A 21,225-nucleotide genomic window follows, 5' to 3' on the forward strand; every position below is an offset into this window, starting at 1 on the left:
CCCCTGTGCCTGGTGCCAGTCCCTGTTTGTCACCTGTGTGGCCCCTGTGCCTGGTGCCAGTCCCTGTGTGTCACCTGTGTGGCCCCTGTGCCTGGTGCCAGTCCCTGTGTGTCACCTGTGTGGCCCCTGTGCCTGGTGCTAGCCCCTGTGCCTGCTCTGTGCTGCGGGCTCATGCTGAGGGGGCGGGTCGCACTGGAGTAGCATTGCTCAGTCCGTGCTGTCTCTCTCCCGCCCAGTGTTTCTCCTGCTCTGGCTGTGGAGGCTCTGATTATAAAGGGGAATGGAGTGATAGTGCTGGGCACAGCATGGGCAGTGGTGGAGATAGGACACTTGTGTTGGCACAATGCTGACACCCTTCATACATTGATATAAGGAAGCCTCTTGCTTGTGGCTGTGTATGAGGTAAGAGAGGGGCACTGCACCTGGAGGCTACTCATCAGCCGGAGAGCGGAGCTGCTGCCTGTACCCGGGGCTCGGGCTGGTACCTGCACCTGGAGGCTACTCATCAGCCGGAGTGCGGAGCTGCTGCCTGTACCCGGGGCTCGGGCTGGTACCTGCACCTGGAGGCTACTCATCAGCCGGAGAGCGGAGCTGCTGCCTGTACCCGGGGCTCGGGCTGGTACCTGCACCTGGAGGCTACTCATCAGCAGGAGAGCGGAGCTGCTGCCTGTACCCGGGGCTCAGGCTGGTACCTGCACCTGGAGGCTACTCATCAGCCGGAGAGCGGAGCTGCCGCCTCTATCCGGGGCTCAGGCTGGCACCTGTAATTGGGATGCTGCTGTAAGGACTAGAGGAATAGCATGTTATAAGGATTAGATCACAATGGAAGGACTACTATCTCCCATGAGAGCCAAGGTAAGATAAATTGTTGTGTGCTTGTAACAAAGTGAATATTTACTTGTCCTCTACTGAAACTTCTCACCCTTCCCATGTCCAGCCCCGCACACTGAATTATTGTGCATTGCTGTTTCCGAATGACCCTCAATACAAATGTGAAATATCTGATCAAGTTCTGCAATGATTTGATCTCTCATCTCTGTGATCTGTATACAGTCTTGTTTGGACACTTTATTACTTCAGCATTAGTGAATTTTATATAAGAGGATTGTTGTTGTAGATTATTGTTTTATGGACAGTGATAAGGTTTCTGTGCTCCATATATATGTGACTGATACTATTATTACAATTGCCTGTGTGGTGAATAGTCTTCATTTTGACAGTGTCATTTGCTCCTAAATCACCAAGGACTGTTCTGTATATTGGAATATATTACATTTCTTTTACTTGCTAGAGTAATGTACTTGGGGAAGGTTAGCAATGCCCCAGGCACAAATTGCTTGCGAGGGGATCACATTAATAGTGAAACTGTACAATGGAATATTTCATCTATCCATGATACTTGCGGTTCAGATGTTTGTTCTGCAGCTCGTAATATATCTCATATATTGATATGCCTGTATGCATGCCTGTATGCATGTATGCCAATATTAGTATTAAATTAGGGTATTATGGTGCCTGAGAATTTTAATATCCTATTGCTGGACAGCTCCATGTTCTACTCTCACTTTCATCTTCAGGACTGGTTAATATATGTAATGGGGCAAATTTCTGGGGAAGATTCCATGACCTTCATGAAATATCTTTCATCTAGTACTTTAATAATAACCATCATACAAATGCACAGAAGTTGTCCATTACTAAGTAATATCAGATAGCAGCTATTACTTAGTAATATCAGATGTTGTCCAAATGAGGACTACTGGGTCCAGCAGATAAAACTGCTTGTGAACTGCTATCATCACCAAATAAAGTTACAATCAGATATGCTAAGCCATTAAGAGCAGGACTTGCCATTCATTCTGGCTCCATAGCTGAGAATACAGACTGGGTTGAGCTGATGGTGAAGATGATGCTAAAGGGATGCAGAAGTTTGACTTCCACTGATCTAGTGTTTATTACATTATTTTGCTATAGCCTTTTGGGGAACTGAATGAAACAAAATATGCTGTGATCACAGTTATGAATCACTAGTGCATCCTTATGCTCCAGTGTCATGAGGTGCAGCTCCCAATCCATGGCACAGAATGTTCCATGTACCTGGAGCAGGAGTATTTAGATAATGCTTCTGTCATGTATTTGGCTCATCACTTGTCTGCAAGCTGATTGTATCTTACAAGGCAACATATCCATTGGTCTTTAGTCACATAGGTTTGGCCCCTGCTTCTGTTTGTATTAGCATTCTGTTTAGATACCATAGCCCACTAGGCTGTTTTATAAAAAACATTTTTATTCTATTTTTTTTATAATGGGAGCCCTTTGGTAACATATCATTGAAGTTTCTAATCCTCCCACAGTATACTTTTTTGATAGGAGACTCATGTGAACAGAGATTGCTCCGGCCTTATGTTCATTTATTGGGTTTAATAATTCCTGCTGGTTTTATCATGTATCTAATATGATTTTAAAACTTGTTGGATCTGCTTCATTGCAGTGGGTGTGAGAGCCCTTCGGATTAGCTATTCCTAAAATACTTTGTTCATCGTTCCAAGCATACAAAGAGGAAATACTTTGTTGCTATGCTTACAAAAGCCTAAATGACTACTTTAACCATGATATAAATTGAAAATTGTATTAACTCTATGCTATATTTAGTAGGATGGTTTCCTACACAGGTCTTGGCCTCGTTGGTCAGCTCTTACACAAGAAAACATAATCTATGTGTAATAGTCTAAATTGCATTCAGCACGTCACTTACCATAAACTGCTGCGCTAGTCCATTGTGCTGTAGGTTGAGGGTGCATTACATTGTAATAGGCTGTGATGATTTAGGTGGTTTGCATTCTCAGCATTGTAATTATAGCACCAGCAGCTTAGGAAACCTCCTCTGTGGGCCCTGTGTTTGACAGGGCTGTACTCTGTAATTTCAGCCATGAAATGATTTAGGATTTTTACTGCTAAATTCTAACACAACTCATTACCCAGGCATATTAAGATACGAGCTTCATTCTTACCATCCAAATTACACTGCCTATAAATTGAACATCAGATGGTAATTCAACCAATATGCTTACCCCTAACGACTCTCAAAAACTGTGCATAGGACATCCAAAAAATTAAACAGATCCTACCGTTGGTCTTATACTTTACAAAGTTTTTGGTCAAATGTTCCTATATTACCTAATTACCGCAGTGTGTCCTTAACTAGGAGAAGGAAAAACATGTCTGACACTTTCTTATCTTCCAAAAATGAAAGGATAGTACAGTTAAAAAATTCCTGATCCTTATCTTCCCCACATCTGCCATCTAGAGAGAGTTGGGAGGGCTCCATACAAACTGCTAAATACTCCTGCCTGGTGGTCAAGTGTAGCTTCTGGACCTCTAAGGTGTAAGGCCAGATAATGACCTACTTTATGAAACAGTGTATGAGGCGCCCCATAAAATCTCAATAAGATGTCATTTTTTTTTTACAATATGCTTATTAGTAAAAAAAAAATCACACTTATATATTTTTAATCTCAATGCCTGATCTTCAATGCTCCCACTATTCCCTTCTTTGTCACCATTTTCTTTTCTTTCTACTCTAGTATTTCCCTTTGAAGTATCTAATTATATTTTCCTACTTAATGTGCCATTTGTAGTTGACTGCCTTTCATATTTCACTCAAATCCCTTTAGCATTGCCAGCAGGATTTTGAGATGTCGGAGGAATTCTAGCAATTTAAACCCCCCTAACCTAATACTGAAGGTGTAGATGGCGTATACATTATAATCCACATGTGCCTTATTGGCTTGAAGGAAATTATTGATTTTACTGTTTTCAGGGAATGTGTTTTCAGGTTTACAAACAGAGTTAGTTTGGCGTTTAACTGGTAAAAGAAATAAGAATGAGATATAAACTAATTTGTTGGGTGAGGGTAAAATCATTTCTAAATAAATTATACTATTTTAGCAGACCTGGCCCAGACAAAGTCCAGACCTCAAACCAATGAAAATGCAGTGGCAGGACCTCAAAAAGGTTGTCTTAGGATACTCATTTTTTAGTATTAGTATTAAATAAAATAAGAAATTATACCAAACTCTGGTCCAGTGTGGTCCCTGCCGCCACTGTGTAACACCAAGTCAACAATTGCAGCCTATCATTGGCAATACTTTGGCTGATAGAATCTGTTGTGTACAGTGTGTTGTTCATCTGAAGTTAAGCTTACCTTATTAAAAGACCTTCTAAGGACCAGCAGTTTTTCTTATTGTGTCCTGATACATTAGTCATTAGAAATAAAATAGGATTATTTGTCAAGGTCTACAAACCCTTTTGAAGTAATTTTTAATGGGGAAATTAAATCAGTGATGTTAGTGAAGTTTACGCCTCCCTTGATGATATGTTGAATGATTTTACTATCTGAGGGGGTACTGAAGCAGGGAGAATTGATAATATTCTGTTTCAAGAATTGCAACGTTGCTTTCCTTACATAATGCGTTCTCACGGATCATCATTTATTTCTTATTTGCTTCGCATACATTCATAGCAAATTCTGGTTGCTTCATATGTCTTATTTTTATTTAAATTGACAATTTAAGTAAGTTTTGGTTTTATGAACAGGAAAACTGCAACCTCTATTAATAAAAAAATGTTTTACTCACATATATGTTCATATTTGTTGTGCTTTCCTTTTCTCTGTTCTATTATAAGATCTTTTTCATGATAGACACCAAAAGATTTTACTGGATCGGAAATTTGCCCAACAGTTTTTGTTATGTCCACTTCATACATTGCGGTGCTTGGCTTTGTCACTTTTGTTTGTTCATGTTTACTCTATAGAAGGTGTACCAATGAGGTCTAAGCTGACATTTCACAAACATGTATTGGTTTTAGATTTCTAAGCCTCTAATGAGCGCTGTATGTAATAAATGTTCTAAAGAACATTCCATTTATTTTTCCCCTTTGTGTTTTCACTTGTACTGGATCTTGTTGCTATGTTCACTCATGTTGACTCGGATTTCTATGACATTGCTTTCATTCTCTTCAAATACATTAACCCATGTAAACACATAGGTATTATTACAGCAATAATATTAAATGATTGTACAAATGCGTTTCTTGCATCCTCATTGTCCAGAGGCCTTGTCTCTTTATGTTGGTATAGAAATTTTATTCTAAGGAGACAGTGTCAGTAGAAGCTTGAGCTTTTCATATTAAGTGCTGTGATTAGTACTTACCTGAGCAGGCTGCTACCACAATTTGAGGTGCACAGACCAGATCTTGTTTCTATGAGAAACATAGAAAACAATGCACTTCTACAGGAGTATGCACTTAACAACTTGACGGAGTGCTGCCGCAATTTATAATGCAATTCATGCAGTTTGGCAGTGACAACTCCGGATGAATGTGCTGGTGTCTTATCGTGTTTAAACAGGACATTCTTTTTCACCAAATGCGGTCGTGTCTCCTTCAATTTTTTGTCGAAGTGGTCCAATAACTCACTGTAGTATTGTCCAGTGATCGTTCTTCCTTTTTCTAAAAAATCCATGAGGATGACGCCTTTCGCATCCCAAAAAATCATTGCCAGGACCTTTCCAGCCACGAAACACGTCTTACTCAATGGCTGCCAAATCCAAACTAACCTATCAATCAGTCTGCAATTTGTTTTGCCATCGTTTGATAGATGGCAGCTCACGATGATAACACCAACTTCCCTCAGAAAAACCCTCTGTTGTCAAATACGGGTACTTATTTATCCGCCCTAGTATATTTACCGCTACCATCAGAAAAAATGGAAGCATTTGAGCAAGCAACCATGGAAATCAAATGTAATATTAACCCCTTAATGACCGCCCTATCGGGATTCTACGGCGGTCATTAAGGGTACTTCTTCTGATGCGACGCCTTTCTACGGCGCCGCGTCAGAAGAAGATTTTGGGACATCGGGTCAGTTCAGTGCCGGTGTCGGGCTGTGATATCACAGCCCAGACCCGGCACTAACACCCGGGATCGGAAAAACTCCGATCCCGGGTGTTTAACCCCTTACACGCCGCGGTCAAGCATGACCGCGGCGTGCAAGTGTGTCCCCCGTGGATCGGACCCCCCCGGTGTGCTTACCGGGGGATCCGATCCCTCCTGCCGCTGCCCCGGGTCCCGACGAGTGACCCGAGGCTGTCGGCTCCTCTTCTCGCCGGGTCCTGCCTTCCTGGCAGGACCCGGCTGTAAGTAACTGAGCATGCGCAGCATGCTCAGTTACTTACACTATACACTGCAATACAAGTGTATTGCAGTGTAAAGGCTTGAATAAGCGATCGGATGATCGCTTATTCAAGCCAAGAAGTAGAAAATGTAAAAAAGTAAAAAAAAAAAAATTTAAAACTTTTTATAATATAATTAAATAAATAAATAAAATAAAAGTCCCATAATCTCCCCAGTAACACATAAAATGCATATACAGTAAATAAAACACAAAAACATACATATTTGGTATCACCGCGTCCGTATTAATCTGTACAATAAATCTAAATCAATATTGAACCCGCTCGGTGAACTACGTAAAAAAAAAACTCGGAAAACTTCCCATAATATACAATTTTTCATCAAACACCATCACAAAAAATGTTCTAAAAAGTGATCAAAAAAAGTTACGTTCCCTAATATGATACGACTGAAAAGAACAACTGTTTTCGCAAAAAATAAGCCCTCAACCAGATCTGACAACAGAAAAATACAGAAGTTATGGCCCTGAAAAGTTGTCAATAGTAAAAACAATGCGATTTTCTACAATATTGGTTTTGCTCAGGAAAATTAAGCAAAATAAGAAAAACTATATAAATGAGGTATCACCGCAATCGTAGTGAACCAGAGAATAAAGATAAAATATTATTTTTACGTTACGGTGAGTGGGGGGAAAAAATGCTAACAATCCAAAATAAAAATTGATGATTTTGTTTGTGTCCCCCTTGAAATAGTTAATAAAATCTCAAGAATAAGCTTTAGACTCCCAAAATAAATTATCTATACATTGTATCTCATCCCATAAAAAATAAGCCCTCATATGTTTGTATTACCAAAAAAAATAAAAATTTATAGGTCGTACAATGTGACAATACAAATCTGCTGTGAATGGCGCCTCCATTCATTCTATACTCTGTACAGCAGTTTACCACCACATATGTGGTATCAGTACACTCGGGAGGAATTGGGCATCAAGCGTTGCAGTGCGTTTCATCATTTAATTTATTCTGAAAATTTCAGTTTTGGCCTAAATGAATGTATTTTCCAAAAAAATTCAATAGTTTCTAAATCGCAGGTCCATATTTTTTAACCCATGTGAAACACTTAAAGGGTTAATAGACTTAATAGAAGTTGTTTTACATATGTTGAGGGGTGAAGTTTCTATAGGGGGGTAATTTATGGGGTTTTACTATTATTTAGGCCTCTCAAAGTCACTTGAAAGCTGAGTTGTCCCTCAAAATGTGAGTTTTGGCAATTTTCAGGAAAATAAGAAAAATCGCACCTAAAGTTCTGCGCCTCATAACATCCTAGAAAAATGACCGGAAGCATAAAATATCATCCCAACATAAAGCAGATATTCTGTAAATGTTAATTATCAAACTTTTTGGGTAGTTTTACATCTTGTCTGGAAACCAGAACATTTCAAACTTGGAAAATGAAGAATTTTTACAAACTTTTGCCAAATTTTCACTTTTTTTCAGAACGAAATGCAAAACTTATCACTTAAATTTTATAACTAACATGAAGTACAATGTGTCACGAGAAAACATTCTCAAAATCACCGGGATATGTTAAAGCGTTCCGAAGTTATAACCAATTATCGTGAGACTTGTCAGATTTGAAAAATCGAGTCTGGTCATTGAGCTGAAAACTAGTGTCGGTGATAAGGGGTTAATCATTTTCTGCATAAAAACCTACATATATGGTCATGAAGTTTTCTCCCCCGCAAATATACAAATGTGGGTCTTAGCTGTTAAAGGACATCTATCACTAATAAATGGACTGTAAACCAAGCACACTGACATACTGCTATGTACCTCCTGTGGCAGGATCTGCAGTTCTTTTAGCTTCTTATGCCCTTGTTTTTAAGAAAAAAGTGCTTTACAAAATTATGCAAATGATCCTGAGGGACCCCTCAGGCTCATTTGCATGATTTTAAAGGCATTTTTTTCCTTAAAAAACATAAGAAGCTAAAAGAAGAGCAGATCCTGCCAGAGGGGGCACACATCATTATGTCAGTGTGCTTGGTTTACAATCCATTATCTGGTGATAGATGTTCTTTAAGGTAAGTAATTATAAGTTGGCCGTTCACTTATCCAAACCTTCAACTTATTTGTTGGTCAGATCACAAAAGAAGAGAAGGGATTGGGTGTAAATTAAATATGTGTAACAGCTTGGCGTGACAAAGTGAGCTCCCTAGGATATCTGAAATTAAAATGTAGAAAATGAATCACCATGGTAACCACGCAAAATGCACTGCCTAAATATTTAGGTTGTCACAGTCAGAATGAAAAAATCTAGCAGGTCATGGGAAAAGCTGCATCCAGGATACAAACTGAGAAACATTAGAGGCTAATTGGCTGCAAAGATCAATGTAGATGGGTTCAGGCAACTATTGGGAGAAAATTATATACAAACAAACATTGATAAATCTAATGGCTGTCATACAAAAAAAAAAAAAAAGAAATTGGGCAAATTTCTCCTGGCTAACTGTTACTCTTTGAGTTTACTCTTCAGGATTGATGCCTGAGACCTAAGTGACAAGTTATGAAAGGTGTGAAAAAGTGTGGACTGACACTGGTGTTGTCGGGATCAATTTTGTTACATGCCATAATGTGAAAAAATAATAATGCCATTCAATGAGCTGATATAAAAGGGAATGTTCCATAATGAACCCCTAAGAGTGTTATTTTTCTTTACAAATGTTAGCAGTAAAATGACTGTAAATTTTTTTCCATAGATAATCCTTAAGTGATGTTGGTGGGTGCCACACCTACAGTATTTTTACTATCTATTTTTGCAGCTGACAGACAGCAATTTAGCACAGAAGAATACTCATTTATCTCATTCATTTATATGTAATCATTTCTTGACATACAGAGTATATGCAATGTGACAAGCAAAGCTTTGAACATGCTTTTTTTCTGTAAATATCATTATAAAACTATCCTAGATTGTATTTTGGGCTATGATAGGTTGCCCAAATCAGACAATTTCATTTTCAATCAGTGCATGCCAGTGTGCCACCTGCTGGGTACCCATGATTAGCTGGTCATCACCAAAGAGGCCATCAGATCAGAACATAGTGCTCAAAAAGCTGTGTATATTTTGGGAATGCTTAATTAATCTTTCGGAAAAAACTGAATGCAGAAAGGTGCCTATTTAACACTGAGAAGATGAAATGTAATAACTGCCTTTTATAGAACCTTTCTATATACATAATAATAAATAATAATTCTTTATTTATATAGCACACACAGATTACAGAGTGCTGCACTACATCTGTATATTATTCCCTTTGCTCACACAAACAAAGTTGTTTCCCTTGGGATTTCACTTTCTCTACTTCTGCCCTGCAAACGCATGTTGAAGAATACAGTTAACATTTATATCAGCCTTTTGAGTTTTCTAAATGTAGGATTTTGGTTGGACTTGATTGGTTGTTTTAAAAACTTTTTATTTATGTAAGGCTACCTGCACAGAAATACCAGGTCGCAAACAATGGACCTTTGGTTGTTTATGGCCCATGTGACAATGGCTGGTGACGTCCCCTTGTGCTACAAGACTGCCCTGAACAGGACACGGAATGGTACCTGCTTTTGTATTTGCAACTTGGGTAGTCAAATCATACACAAGGCTGGTGAAACCATAGCTATCTGTATGAGCCCATAGAAATATATGAAAAACACCTGGTTCCCCAGCACCATCAGTGAAAAAAAACTGCCCACATTACTTTTGTACTTATTTACTAAGGGTCCGCAGGTATTTAACAGGGGTGTGCACTGTCATTGTGTTGCACGCAACTGGTTTTTGGCGCAGCGGCACTGGCTTTCATGCTACACAAATTGGGGTGCCATCGGACGATCCAACTGTTTCGGACTGAACGGGGGATTTATCCTTCAACTCTGTCAGACCTGAGTGGGGAAGCGACACCTGCAGGATATTGGGCCCAAGATCTTAGTGAAGAGTGCATTCTCGTCGGACAATGCACTTTCGGGGAACTTCGTCGGACAGGTAAGTAAATGTACCCCAATACAGTTTGGGTGCATGGATTGGTATGCAGCAGAAAAGAAGCTAAAATGTATGGCATTTGGCAGGGCCGGGACAAGGCATTTTTTGCCCTAGGCAGACAAGCAAAGTTATGTCCCCCTGTAAAATTGCAGCAAAAACTTCTTCAGACCATAACTTATCACTGCAGTTCTTGAAAAAAATCACAGTCAATATAACGTTCCCTAGAGAACAGCTATGTGCTCCTTAAAGTGACAACAATGGGCCCCCTGCATTTACTCCTCAATATATTAAGATATATACTATCATATAGTTTCCCCATCCTTTATCATATTTAAGACTAGCACTTTCTTTAGACACCACTGCTCCATTTCAAATTTGGTTAGCACAGCACACCCAGTATATATGTAGCCCAGCACATGCCCCCGGTATATATCTGGCTCAACACATGCCTCCCAGTATATATATAGCCAAGCACACTCCCCCTATTATGTAGGTAGCCCAGCATATGCCCCTCAGTATTTAGGTAGCCTAGCACATACCCCAGAATATATGTAGCCTAGGCTAGCACATGCCCCCAGAGTATATGTAGCCTAGGCCAGCACATGCCCCCAGAATATAGGTAACCCAGACCAGCACATTCCCCCAGTATGTAGGTAGCCCACGCAGTCTGTACTCCAATTATATATGTACCACAGCAGAATTTAAAAAAAAAAGTATACTCACCTACCAGCGCTTCCTGCAGCCTCCTTGTCTCTCAAGCTCTTCTTCGGCAGGATGCTGACAGAATGATGATACTGAAGCTAACATCCTCTGTTTGAGATTATGGCGCCACCTGGGTCACACAGAAGGTACAGGCATGGGTAATATTGCGCTGCCTGCATCCAGTTGTCATAAAGACGCACATACCACTGATTACTATTGGGGGTTGGGCCCCCTAGGGTAGGAGATGGCCTAGGCAATCACCTACCCTCACCTATCCCTCGTCCCGGCCCTGGCGTTTGGGCTATATACAAGCTCAGGGATATAGATATTTCCGAGCAAGTTTTTTGCATTTTCTTGCCCGTAGTGATAGAGTTCTTGGAGCTCAGAAGCAGCTGTTAGACATTATCAGTAATTGCTGAATGCTGTCATCACATTTGCGCACAAGAGCAGAGTGGCAACAAACTATCAGTCAGGAACAACGATCCTTTCTCTACTCTGATCAGGGAAAGTGCCTCTCACTGTCATGGCAACAGCCGCAACATCCATGCACTTTGATGCTTGAGCGCTTCACTTACTATTCTGGAAGGCAGTGTAGTGTTTCCCCATTAATTTTATTTTATTATTTTTTAAAACCTCATTTATATTTTGATGTTAAGTAACCCAGAACTAATTTTCCACCATGAAATTAAACTGGTTCATAGAAGCGTATCATAAAAATGGTTGAATATTAAATAATGTTGGCTTTTATTTAATTACAAGGATACAAGGTTATATCTGAAAGATAAATGTCTACTGCTGGATAATGCTTAATATTAAACTTTACTCTCCACAGCAAAATTTTGCCTTCTGCAGGCTTTGTGCTGTACAAACCGAGTTCCAAATCGTACAATTTGGGTCAGCGAAACATTTTCTTATTGTGTCAGGTTTTCACATTCGATTTTCACAGCTCTGTGTGCGTGAAAAACTTTATAGAAGTAAACAAACCCAAAGAATCAAGGGGAGATGTCTTATGGAACGCACGGTGAAAGTTGTAAAAATATAGCCTACAAGAAAATGGCGTAAATACTGACAGTCCTCATACAGCCCACAACACAGAAAACTAAAAATTAATGCTACAGAATATTTAGTTATGTCTTGCAGTTTACCAATTGACTGTCCATCACATCGTGAGGCCCCTTGCACATGAACACATAGGGACCGTTGTTACAGTTGCACAATTTGTGACCACATCACAGGCCCAGTAGACGTCAATGGCACAATATGTTGAGCACCACAAAGTGACAGAGAATATTTTGCCATATTACGGCTCCGGCTATATTACGGTATATTACGGCTCCGGCCGTATTACGGCTCCGGCTGCTCGGCTTTCAATGGAGAGGTCACCCCTCTTCTCTCCGGCTGTATGCTCATCGGGGCAGGGCCTGAGCAAGTATGGGTTAATGTGCGAGGGGTCTAAGTACTTTGTTTTATCTTTTACTCGTGTTTGGATTGAAATAAGTAAATGAACTGTGCATCAGTATTAGAACTGAGCATTATACTGTATATCTATGCTTCTCAGTATGACATTGTGATGTCAGGTATGGTTCCACATAAGTCTTGCTTTACTTTACAGAGTTACCACTATGTACAAACTATTTAGAACAAATACACCCCAAAGCGTTAAATTTCAAATGTTGCGCTGATCCATCTGTAGCTTCATGTCTTCAATGCTGAGGGATGCATCAGACCCAGCAACTCTCTTAGAATAATGTATACACCTGCCACAACAAACAAAGAGCACTGCTGTGTCTGGGAATACCATCGACGTGAACCACCTTTCCAGAATGTAAGAATTAATTGGAAGGAAAGGCTCAATTGTTGTCTCCCTGGACATTTCCTGTTCATCAGAAAATAAACAAATGAGTATAAAACAGAGTGACCTTTACATTGTGTAACATCAGAGATGCTGTCTAGTTCCCACCAACCCATGAAATGTGTTTCTAGTTCATTTCCTTGATCTTGAAGAGAAAACAATCTTGTATAAAATCAGAGAAATAATTAAATAGAGGAGATGGAATTGATGTGGGTGGATGGGTAAGGCTGTCGCATGATATTGAACTGCCATGCAGTGTCTATAGCAGCTGTAATTACGTGGAGTGAAGAGCTGACGATTATAAATCATGTGTAGATGATACCCTACAAAGGTTCAGCCACCCCCATACGTTCACTTTGCCTATGCATTAATCAGTTAAAACATTTAAATGTTACAAAAGACAGGTTGATAATAAAATTGTGCATTGTTATGGCCTCTCCGGCACAACATGACCTAATTCCGAGCCAGACTCATATATCATGTGTTTCCTCAATGCCACAAGGAATACATTACCATGTTGCTGAATCAGCACAGGGAATCCCCTCTGTATTACTTTACTGTATTACCCCTGTGAATTAAGGCTAATATTTTCAGACGTATTTCTGCTTTACTAAAATGTTTACTATTTTATAGACTGTAGCAATATGGTAACTAACAAAAAGAACATAAGTGATCCCTATGTTTCAGCTCCCACCACCCAGTTTATTCTGCTGCAGCTTATACACTATTGTTTTCCTCAGACAAGCCCCACTATAGGCAATCATAAGCCTCAGGGACGACCTCTAAACACATGGTGAGCCCATTTAGTGACATCCTATTATGTAGAGGTTACAGCTGAAGCTATTGATTGGCTGAAAGGATGACCACCCTCAAATAGGACATTGCAGAAAAACTGCTTCATGGGAGCTGCAGCAACATAAATTAGGTGCTTGGGCTGGAACAGAGAGTTTGGATATATTCTTTTTTAGTTAATTTACCACAAGTCCCTATTTAGCAATATTGCTGGCTCAGCTTCCATTGAAGTGAATGGGAACTTAACTTGTAGTAACAGCACACCCCCTCCAGGTTTCAGTAGGCCCGTGGGCAGCAGAGTTTCAGTGGGGCCCCTTTGCAGTGAACTCATGTGGAGAATTCAAAATTCAGAAACCAAAACAGTTTCTTGTTTCCTAAAAAATTCACTAGTTTATCATATCAAACAGGCCCCCATGGTAATTTTATATAAATCCCTCCAACATTCTATGGATTAATTAGATAAATTCCCCCCACCCCCATGGATTCCTTACGTACAGCCTTATGTGGGCTCCTACAGCAGCTCTGGGCCCCACCACATGCCCAGTGCTGGCACCGGCCCTCCACCCACAAGATGAACTGAGCTATCTGCTTCTGGATTCTTATAGATAAACAAATGAGATTCAACATAAAAGAGGCAATGCTAGAAAGGATATTTCATACCCTAGCTGAGGGTGCTGCTGGTTTAGTGGTGTAAAAGCTGGTGACTGTGTCCCTTTAAGTATGGTCAGACTATGAGCAGGGGTAAGACACAGGGATTTTCTTTTCAGTTTTCCCTTGCCCATCTTCATAAACACATAATCTTCACCAGCAGCATCCCTGTACTACATGTAACACAATAGTTAGCAGAGAATTCTATCATTATAAATCTATAAGTCTGTACTCAACAGCTCTGACACTTCAGGTAAATGAATCTTTGAAGCAGACCAAGGATGTTATCTCTTTGTAATATGAAGCAAATGAGGGCTCTGTTTACTGCACAATGTCTGTTGCTTCGACTTTGTGTAATGCAAAATATAGTGGGTGCCATTATCAGGAAATTATTCCCTAGAGCCGACAGTCGCACTACAGACAGCATGCTGCAGTAGTTAAATATAGGGACTCTGTGGGTAGAGAAATATTTCTATTTTACCATTAGAACACAGTTGACTTCTTTGCTGAGTGTGCTTAAAGATCAGAGATTTCTAATTAGCTTTCCGATCTGCCATTTTGTTTCTTAGCACCTTATTCCCACCCGCATTCTGACATCAAAGCTGCAAGCAACCAAAAAGCTTCTGACACAGACACAACCTACAATACAGCCAGCTAAGTGCTTGAATCTAATAGGAAACAGTTCTCAAGTCCAGAAGATGGTTGTTTGTAGTTCCACCAATGTTATAGTGCCTCTGCTTACTAAAGGAGTTGTCCGGGGATTAAAAAAAAATTGATATATGGCTTGGGTGGGGTGCTTAAAAAACAATACAGTACTTAAACTCACCACCTCCAGTGCTCCTGTTCTCCAGTGACACCGCATGTCATTGTCGACCTCTGTGTATTTGCATAGGCCAACTCTGCTGTCCCAACCACTCCTAATTAACTCATATCTGTATTCAGCCTTCTGGTGGCTACCCAGCCTAATTAGGGGTGAATTCAGCTATAAACCAGTGGTAGATTTCCTTTAAAGTGGTTTTCCCATGAAAGAAAATTCTCAAATTTCAATCCCCTAGTAATGTTTTAACCCCTTACGTTACAATGTTACCCGGTTATATTGCTGTTTTAGCTCCCATCACTCAGTGATGGTCAGTGCAAAATTCCAGGGTGTGGGCGGGGAGTCTCTAAGCAGACACTTCATGATCCATCTAGTTCTGTGGGGTGACAATGTGGTTACATTATCAGAATACAGGTGTATACACACATTCATCTGGCTTCTGACATTGTACTAACACACTTTCACATAGAAAGAGAGATGAGACAGATGAGAGATGCATGAGATGTCTATTAAACAGAGGCTGACAGACTTTTACACTGTCCATCCCTTCTCCAGATCACTTATCGGCTTCTAGTTTGAAGCTTCTCCCTGCTCACAAAGTGTTTGTTGGCAGGAAGTGAATTAGCGAGTGTCTGTGAGCTGCACCTGGACTGCAGGGGGCGTGGCTACAGGTACAGTGCAGAGCAGAGAGACAGAAACTCAGCCGCACAGTTGTCACACAGGAATCCAAGATAGCTGCATTGACCCTAGGGGTTGTGTCTACGAGCAACTGAAATTTTGTGCAGCCGGACTGAGAGAGACAAGTTGGAATTATATCTGTGAAATGCTGTATTTTTGTTAATAACACTGAATTAGAGAAGGTGTTATTTTGCTATCCTGAGTACATGTAAGAAACTTGTCTTCGTGGGAATACCCCTTTAAGGATCTTTGCTTATCACTCATAGTGTGAGCTTTAGTCTGCATAATTATTTCATTTTGCTCTCTTGGATAATAAGCTGGTTTTCTTGACCGATGCTGCATAGTCTCCTGCCTTTCATGACCCGTTCTCCATCTGACCATAGTCTTAGCTTGCTGCCTTGGCGCTAATGCTTGGTTATTTCAGCACATTCTTTGTGAGGTGTTGCTAACAGTTTTGAATCGACTCCTTGCTTTAGACCTATGCAAATCCATTAGGGACTCGGGGGTCCAAATCACTTGGGAGAGTCTATTGCTGAGTTCATTACTTTACATTTCTCTTTTTATTAGAACTTCATTTGATTTTATGGGCCTTTTTAGTGGTCGTACATGCATTGTGTCATCCTTTTTCTTAAAATGTCACTATTTCCTACATTACTGCAATGTGTTACTAGTTCCACATTAAACGCTAACCATAAAAGCATTGATTTATTTGGTAGATTTCATTCACCATATAAATGTTATTTGGTTTAGTGAGCCCATCATGCAATATTAATGTTTGATAAAGCAGCTTTTGTTATTACCAGACCGTCACGCTGAGAATTTCAAATCTTGAAACATCTCCCTTCAGCCTGTTCATACCCTTAGGCAATGTACCCTTTCCTATATTGTCTTTTAGTAGTATTGATAAAGACTGTTATTTGCATTAAGTGGGATGATGCTAAGGTCAAGCAATTTAGAACCTCATTTATTTAGAAAATTAACTAAAACCTGATTTTTTTCCCCCTTTCAAATGGAATTTTAGTGTTGGATTTAGGGTAAATGCTACATGAGAAGAAAATTAATCAGACAATACAAATATCTAAACAACAGGAACAAATATATTTCTGTTTATAGGAAAATAATTACAGTTGTGAGACTGGAAAGAGGTTACCATTGAAAAATATAGACGATGTGGTGTGTTTGTATATACTATATCAAAATAACAGGAGTCACCTCTTTTTTCATGTGCTGAAAATGGAAGTGATACATACACTTAATACTCGTTCAGACAGTTGCTACATGTTTTATTCTTATTGACCAGTTATCTGTACTATGAGGGAAAGTTCATAAAACTGAACTATTTTAATTTAAAAAACTGTATTTTCTAATATAGTTTTCATCTACAGTATTTGTAATTTTTAATGCTTCAACTTTTGCCAGGAAGTAGACAAAGGCATCTGGCAGCAAGTTACTCTTTTTTATGAGGAACCATTGAATCCCCATTTCAGAAATAGCTTTTGAGCCCTTAAACCATAATGCCTATAGCTCTGTCTAGTACTTTATTAATCAACAAGATGTACTGCAATACTGGTCTCAGCTTGAATGAATCATGGATTTAGTAGATGTGTGATGATATTTTGATGTACTTTGTCTTAAAACCGAAATATTCTCTACAATGACAGTTTGTATACAGTAAATCTTTGAATTGAAAGTGCCCAACATAATATTATTTTTTTCTTGTGAGGGGATTAGAGAGTTGATAGATGATCCTTTAAAGGAAATCTTCCATCAAAATTAAGCATGATAAACCAGGGTGACCTAATCATAGATCAAGACACTCTGACTGTGGTAATTTTATATTTGTTATCCACTGCCTCCTTTCTTCTAAAATCAACTTTTAAAATTATCTTAATGAGTCAGAAGGGCTCTGGGGGGTGTAACCATAGCTCATTCATGCTGTAGCTTCACAGACTGTTACACTGTCTCCTCTCCACTGTTGTTGTGATCTTAGGGGTAGAGATAATTTGAGCACATAGTGGGAGGGGGAAGTCCTGCACAATGTAACAGCCTGTGAATCTGCAATATGATGGGATCCGGTAGCACCCCTAGAGCCTTTCTGGCTCCTTAGCATAATTTAAAAAGTTGATTTTAGAAAGGAGGAGACCATGAATAAAAAAAATACTGTATAAGAAGATTACCCCAGTCAGATTACCCAACAGTCCTTTGGTTGTCATGCTTGATTTTTCTAGATTTACTCTAAAGGGCAGCAAATACCCATAATATCCTGTGAGGGTTAAACAACACTGCCTAGTGCAAGTAATGCTTTCAAGGGGCCGTTTTTTCCATCCATGTGCCTTTTATCTGTGTTCATAAATATATTGAGCCTGTGCCTTTATTTGGACGAATTGGTTTTAAAACACAATATGAATGAACAGATGAATAAATTGTATATTGCGTTCATTTTAGGAAGAACCATTATGAAATAAACAATATTTCCATTTTTATTCTGTACAACTTATGTATATAATTGGATTTTCATTATTGGCATTGTGCTTGTGAACAATTGTAATTTCAGAGACCTTTCCAATCTTGTGAGCCAGGTTTAGCTTCTTGTTCGGTCCCATCACAGCCAGGGGTCATTATAGCTTTTGCTTTGGTACAACACAGATACACAGAAAGCAACAATGCTTTATTGGGCTGTCATTCCAAAACAGAACAAAGCCTCAGTTACACTGTCTCCTAATACTATTTATTGAATTATAAGATTTGTAAGCTTTTCTCTTCTCTCCAAAGCTAGAGATTTTGTATGATCCGTTCCCAAAAGCCACTGAGATACAAGGAAAACCCAGAGGAATCCCACAGCTAACAGCACTTTGATGAATGTGTCATCTGTAATGGATGGATGTTGGTGTGATGAAAGCTATCTTGCACAGTAGAAAATGACTTTTGACTTTTTAACCCTTCCCTTGACTGTTACAAAGGAATCAATGGGCTGCTTCACTTGCTTGGGGTGGAAAACAATCCCTCTTGGGATGAATGTGATGGAGTTTTCAATAAACCTCACTATTTATGTTAATGATATGAGACTGAGCTTGTTAGATGTACAGTTTGGGTGCTTGGATTGTGGATTGTTATTTATTACATTTTATGTATTTGTAAAAGTAAACATCTAGGAATAAAAAATCCTATACTTTATCACTGGGTTGCCATATTAGCACTATAAAGAATATTGCACTCTGCTACTAGCAGTTGAGACGTTACAATTAGAGATGAGCGAACATGCTCGTCCGAGCTTGATGCTCGGTCGAGCATTAGGGTACTCGAAACTGCTCGTTACTCGGACGAATACTTCGCCCGCTCGAGAAAATGGCAGCTCCCGCCGTTTTGCTTTTTGGCGGCCAGAAACAGAGCCAATCACAAGCCAGGAGACTCTGCACTCCACCCAGCATGACGTGGTACCCTTACACGTCGATAGCAGTGGTTGGCTGGCCAGATCAGGTGACCCTGGGATAGACTAGCCGCTGGCCGCGCTGCTCTGATCATTCTGTCTCTGGATGCCGCTAGGGAGAGAGCTGCTGCTGGTCAGGGAAAGCGTTAGGGTGTTCTATTAGCTTACTGTTAGGCAGGAGTGATTCTCAAAGAACCCAACAGCCCTTCTTAGGGCTACAATAACGTTCTACTTTTTTTATTTTAATTTGCATCTTTTACCATTTTGTGAGGAATTAGCAGGGGGACTTGCTACCGTTGTGTTTAGCTCTTAGTGGCACACATATCCATAGCAAAGACCGAAGTGGGAAAATTCAGTAGGGGTTGGATTTCTATTAGGCAATAACTCAGTGTCATCTCATCTGGCATAGTAGTGTGCTTCCTTTGATACTTGGCTAGAAAATAGCCATAGGAGAATACAAACAGCTTCTTGAAGCCTACAGTAGCGTTCTATATATTTGATTTCTGGTTGATCTGCTGGTGGCTGTAGTTTCTGCAGTGCATGTACTTGCCAATTCTGAGCAATTTGTAGTGAGACTTGCGACCGCTGTGTTCTGCGCTTAGTGGCGCACATATCCATAGCAAAGGCCGAAGTGGCAAAATTCAGTAGGGGTTGGATTTCTATTAGGCAATAACTCAGTGTCATCTCATCTGGCATAGTAGTGTGCTTCCTTTGATACTTGGCTAGAAAATAGCCATAGGAGAATACAAACAGCTTCTTGAAGCCTACAGTAGCGTTCTATATATTTGATTTCTGGTTGATCTGCTGGTGGCTGTAGTTTCTGCAGTGCATGTACTTGCCAATTCTGAGCAATTTGTAGTGAGACTTGCGACCGCTGTGTTCTGCGCTTAGTGGCGCACATATCCAGGGCCGGATTAAGGGTGGTGGGGGCCCCTGGGCGTAAAATCTGGTGGAGGCCCCCACTGAGTGCAGCGTGCATACTCGTCCTCCTGCTCACTATCCACTATCCCCGCAGTAACACCGCTACATACAGCCGCCTCATCCCTAGTAACACAGCTACATACAGCCGCCTTGCCCCCAGTAACACAGCTACACACAGCCGCCTCACCCCCAGTAACACAGCTACATACAGCCGCCTCACCCCCGGTAACACAGCTACATACAGCCGCCTCATCCCTAGTAACACAGCTACATACAGCCACCTCGCCCCCAGTAACACAGCTACATACAGCCGCCTCATCCCCAGTAACACAGCTACATACAGCCGCCTCGCCCCCAGTAACACAGCTACATACAGCCGCCTCATCCCTAGTAACACAGCTACATACAGCCGCCTTGCCCCCAGTAACACAGCTACACACAGTCGCCTCACCCCCAGTAACACAGCTACATACAGCCGCCTCACCCCCAGTAACACAGCTACATACAGCCGCCTCATCCCTAGTAACACAGCTACATACAGCCGCCTCATCCCTACTAACACAGCTACATACAGCCGCCTCGCCCCCAGTAACACTGCTACATACAGCCACCTCGCCCCCAGTAACACAGCTACATACAGCCACCTCGCCCCCAGTAACACAGCTACATACAGCTGCCTCGCCCCAAGTAACACAGCTACATACAGCTGCCTCACCCCCAGTAACACAGCTACATACAGCTGCCTCATCCCCAGTAACACAGCTACATACACCCGCCTCACCCCCAGTAGCACCGCTACATACACCCGCCTCACCCCCAGTAACACAGCTACATACAGCCGCCTCATCCCCAGTAACACAGCTACATACAGCCGCCTCATCCCCAGTAACACAGCTATACACAGCCGCCTCGCCCCCAGTAACACAGCTACATACAGCCGCCTCATCCCCTGTAACACAGCTACATACAGTCACCTCGCCCCCAGTAACACAGCTACATACAGCCGCCTCACCCCCAGTAACACAGCTACATACAGCCGCCTCACCCCAGTAACACAGCTACATACAGCCGCCTCACCCCCAGTAACACAGCTACATACAGCTGCCTCGCCCCCAGTAACACAGCTACATACAGCCGCCTCATCCCCAGTGACACAGCTACATA

The 21,225-nt window shown here is 40.8% G+C and overlaps 1 protein-coding gene across 1 annotated transcript in view; it reads left to right on the forward strand.

Annotated features, from left to right (window-relative positions):
• The first annotated feature begins 234 nt into the window (after positions 1-234).
• Positions 235-21,225, forward strand: part of FRMD4A (FERM domain containing 4A) — a 308,777-nt gene continuing 287,786 nt past the window's right edge. Inside the window, exon 1 of the mRNA XM_072147320.1 lies at positions 235-855. Within this exon, the coding sequence (XP_072003421.1) occupies positions 823-855 (33 nt within the window). The 5' untranslated portion in view covers positions 235-822. The remainder of the gene's footprint in view (positions 856-21,225) is intronic.

Source organism: Engystomops pustulosus, chromosome 4, assembly GCF_040894005.1.
Source record: "Engystomops pustulosus chromosome 4, aEngPut4.maternal, whole genome shotgun sequence".
Taxonomy (NCBI): Eukaryota; Metazoa; Chordata; class Amphibia; order Anura; family Leptodactylidae; genus Engystomops; species Engystomops pustulosus.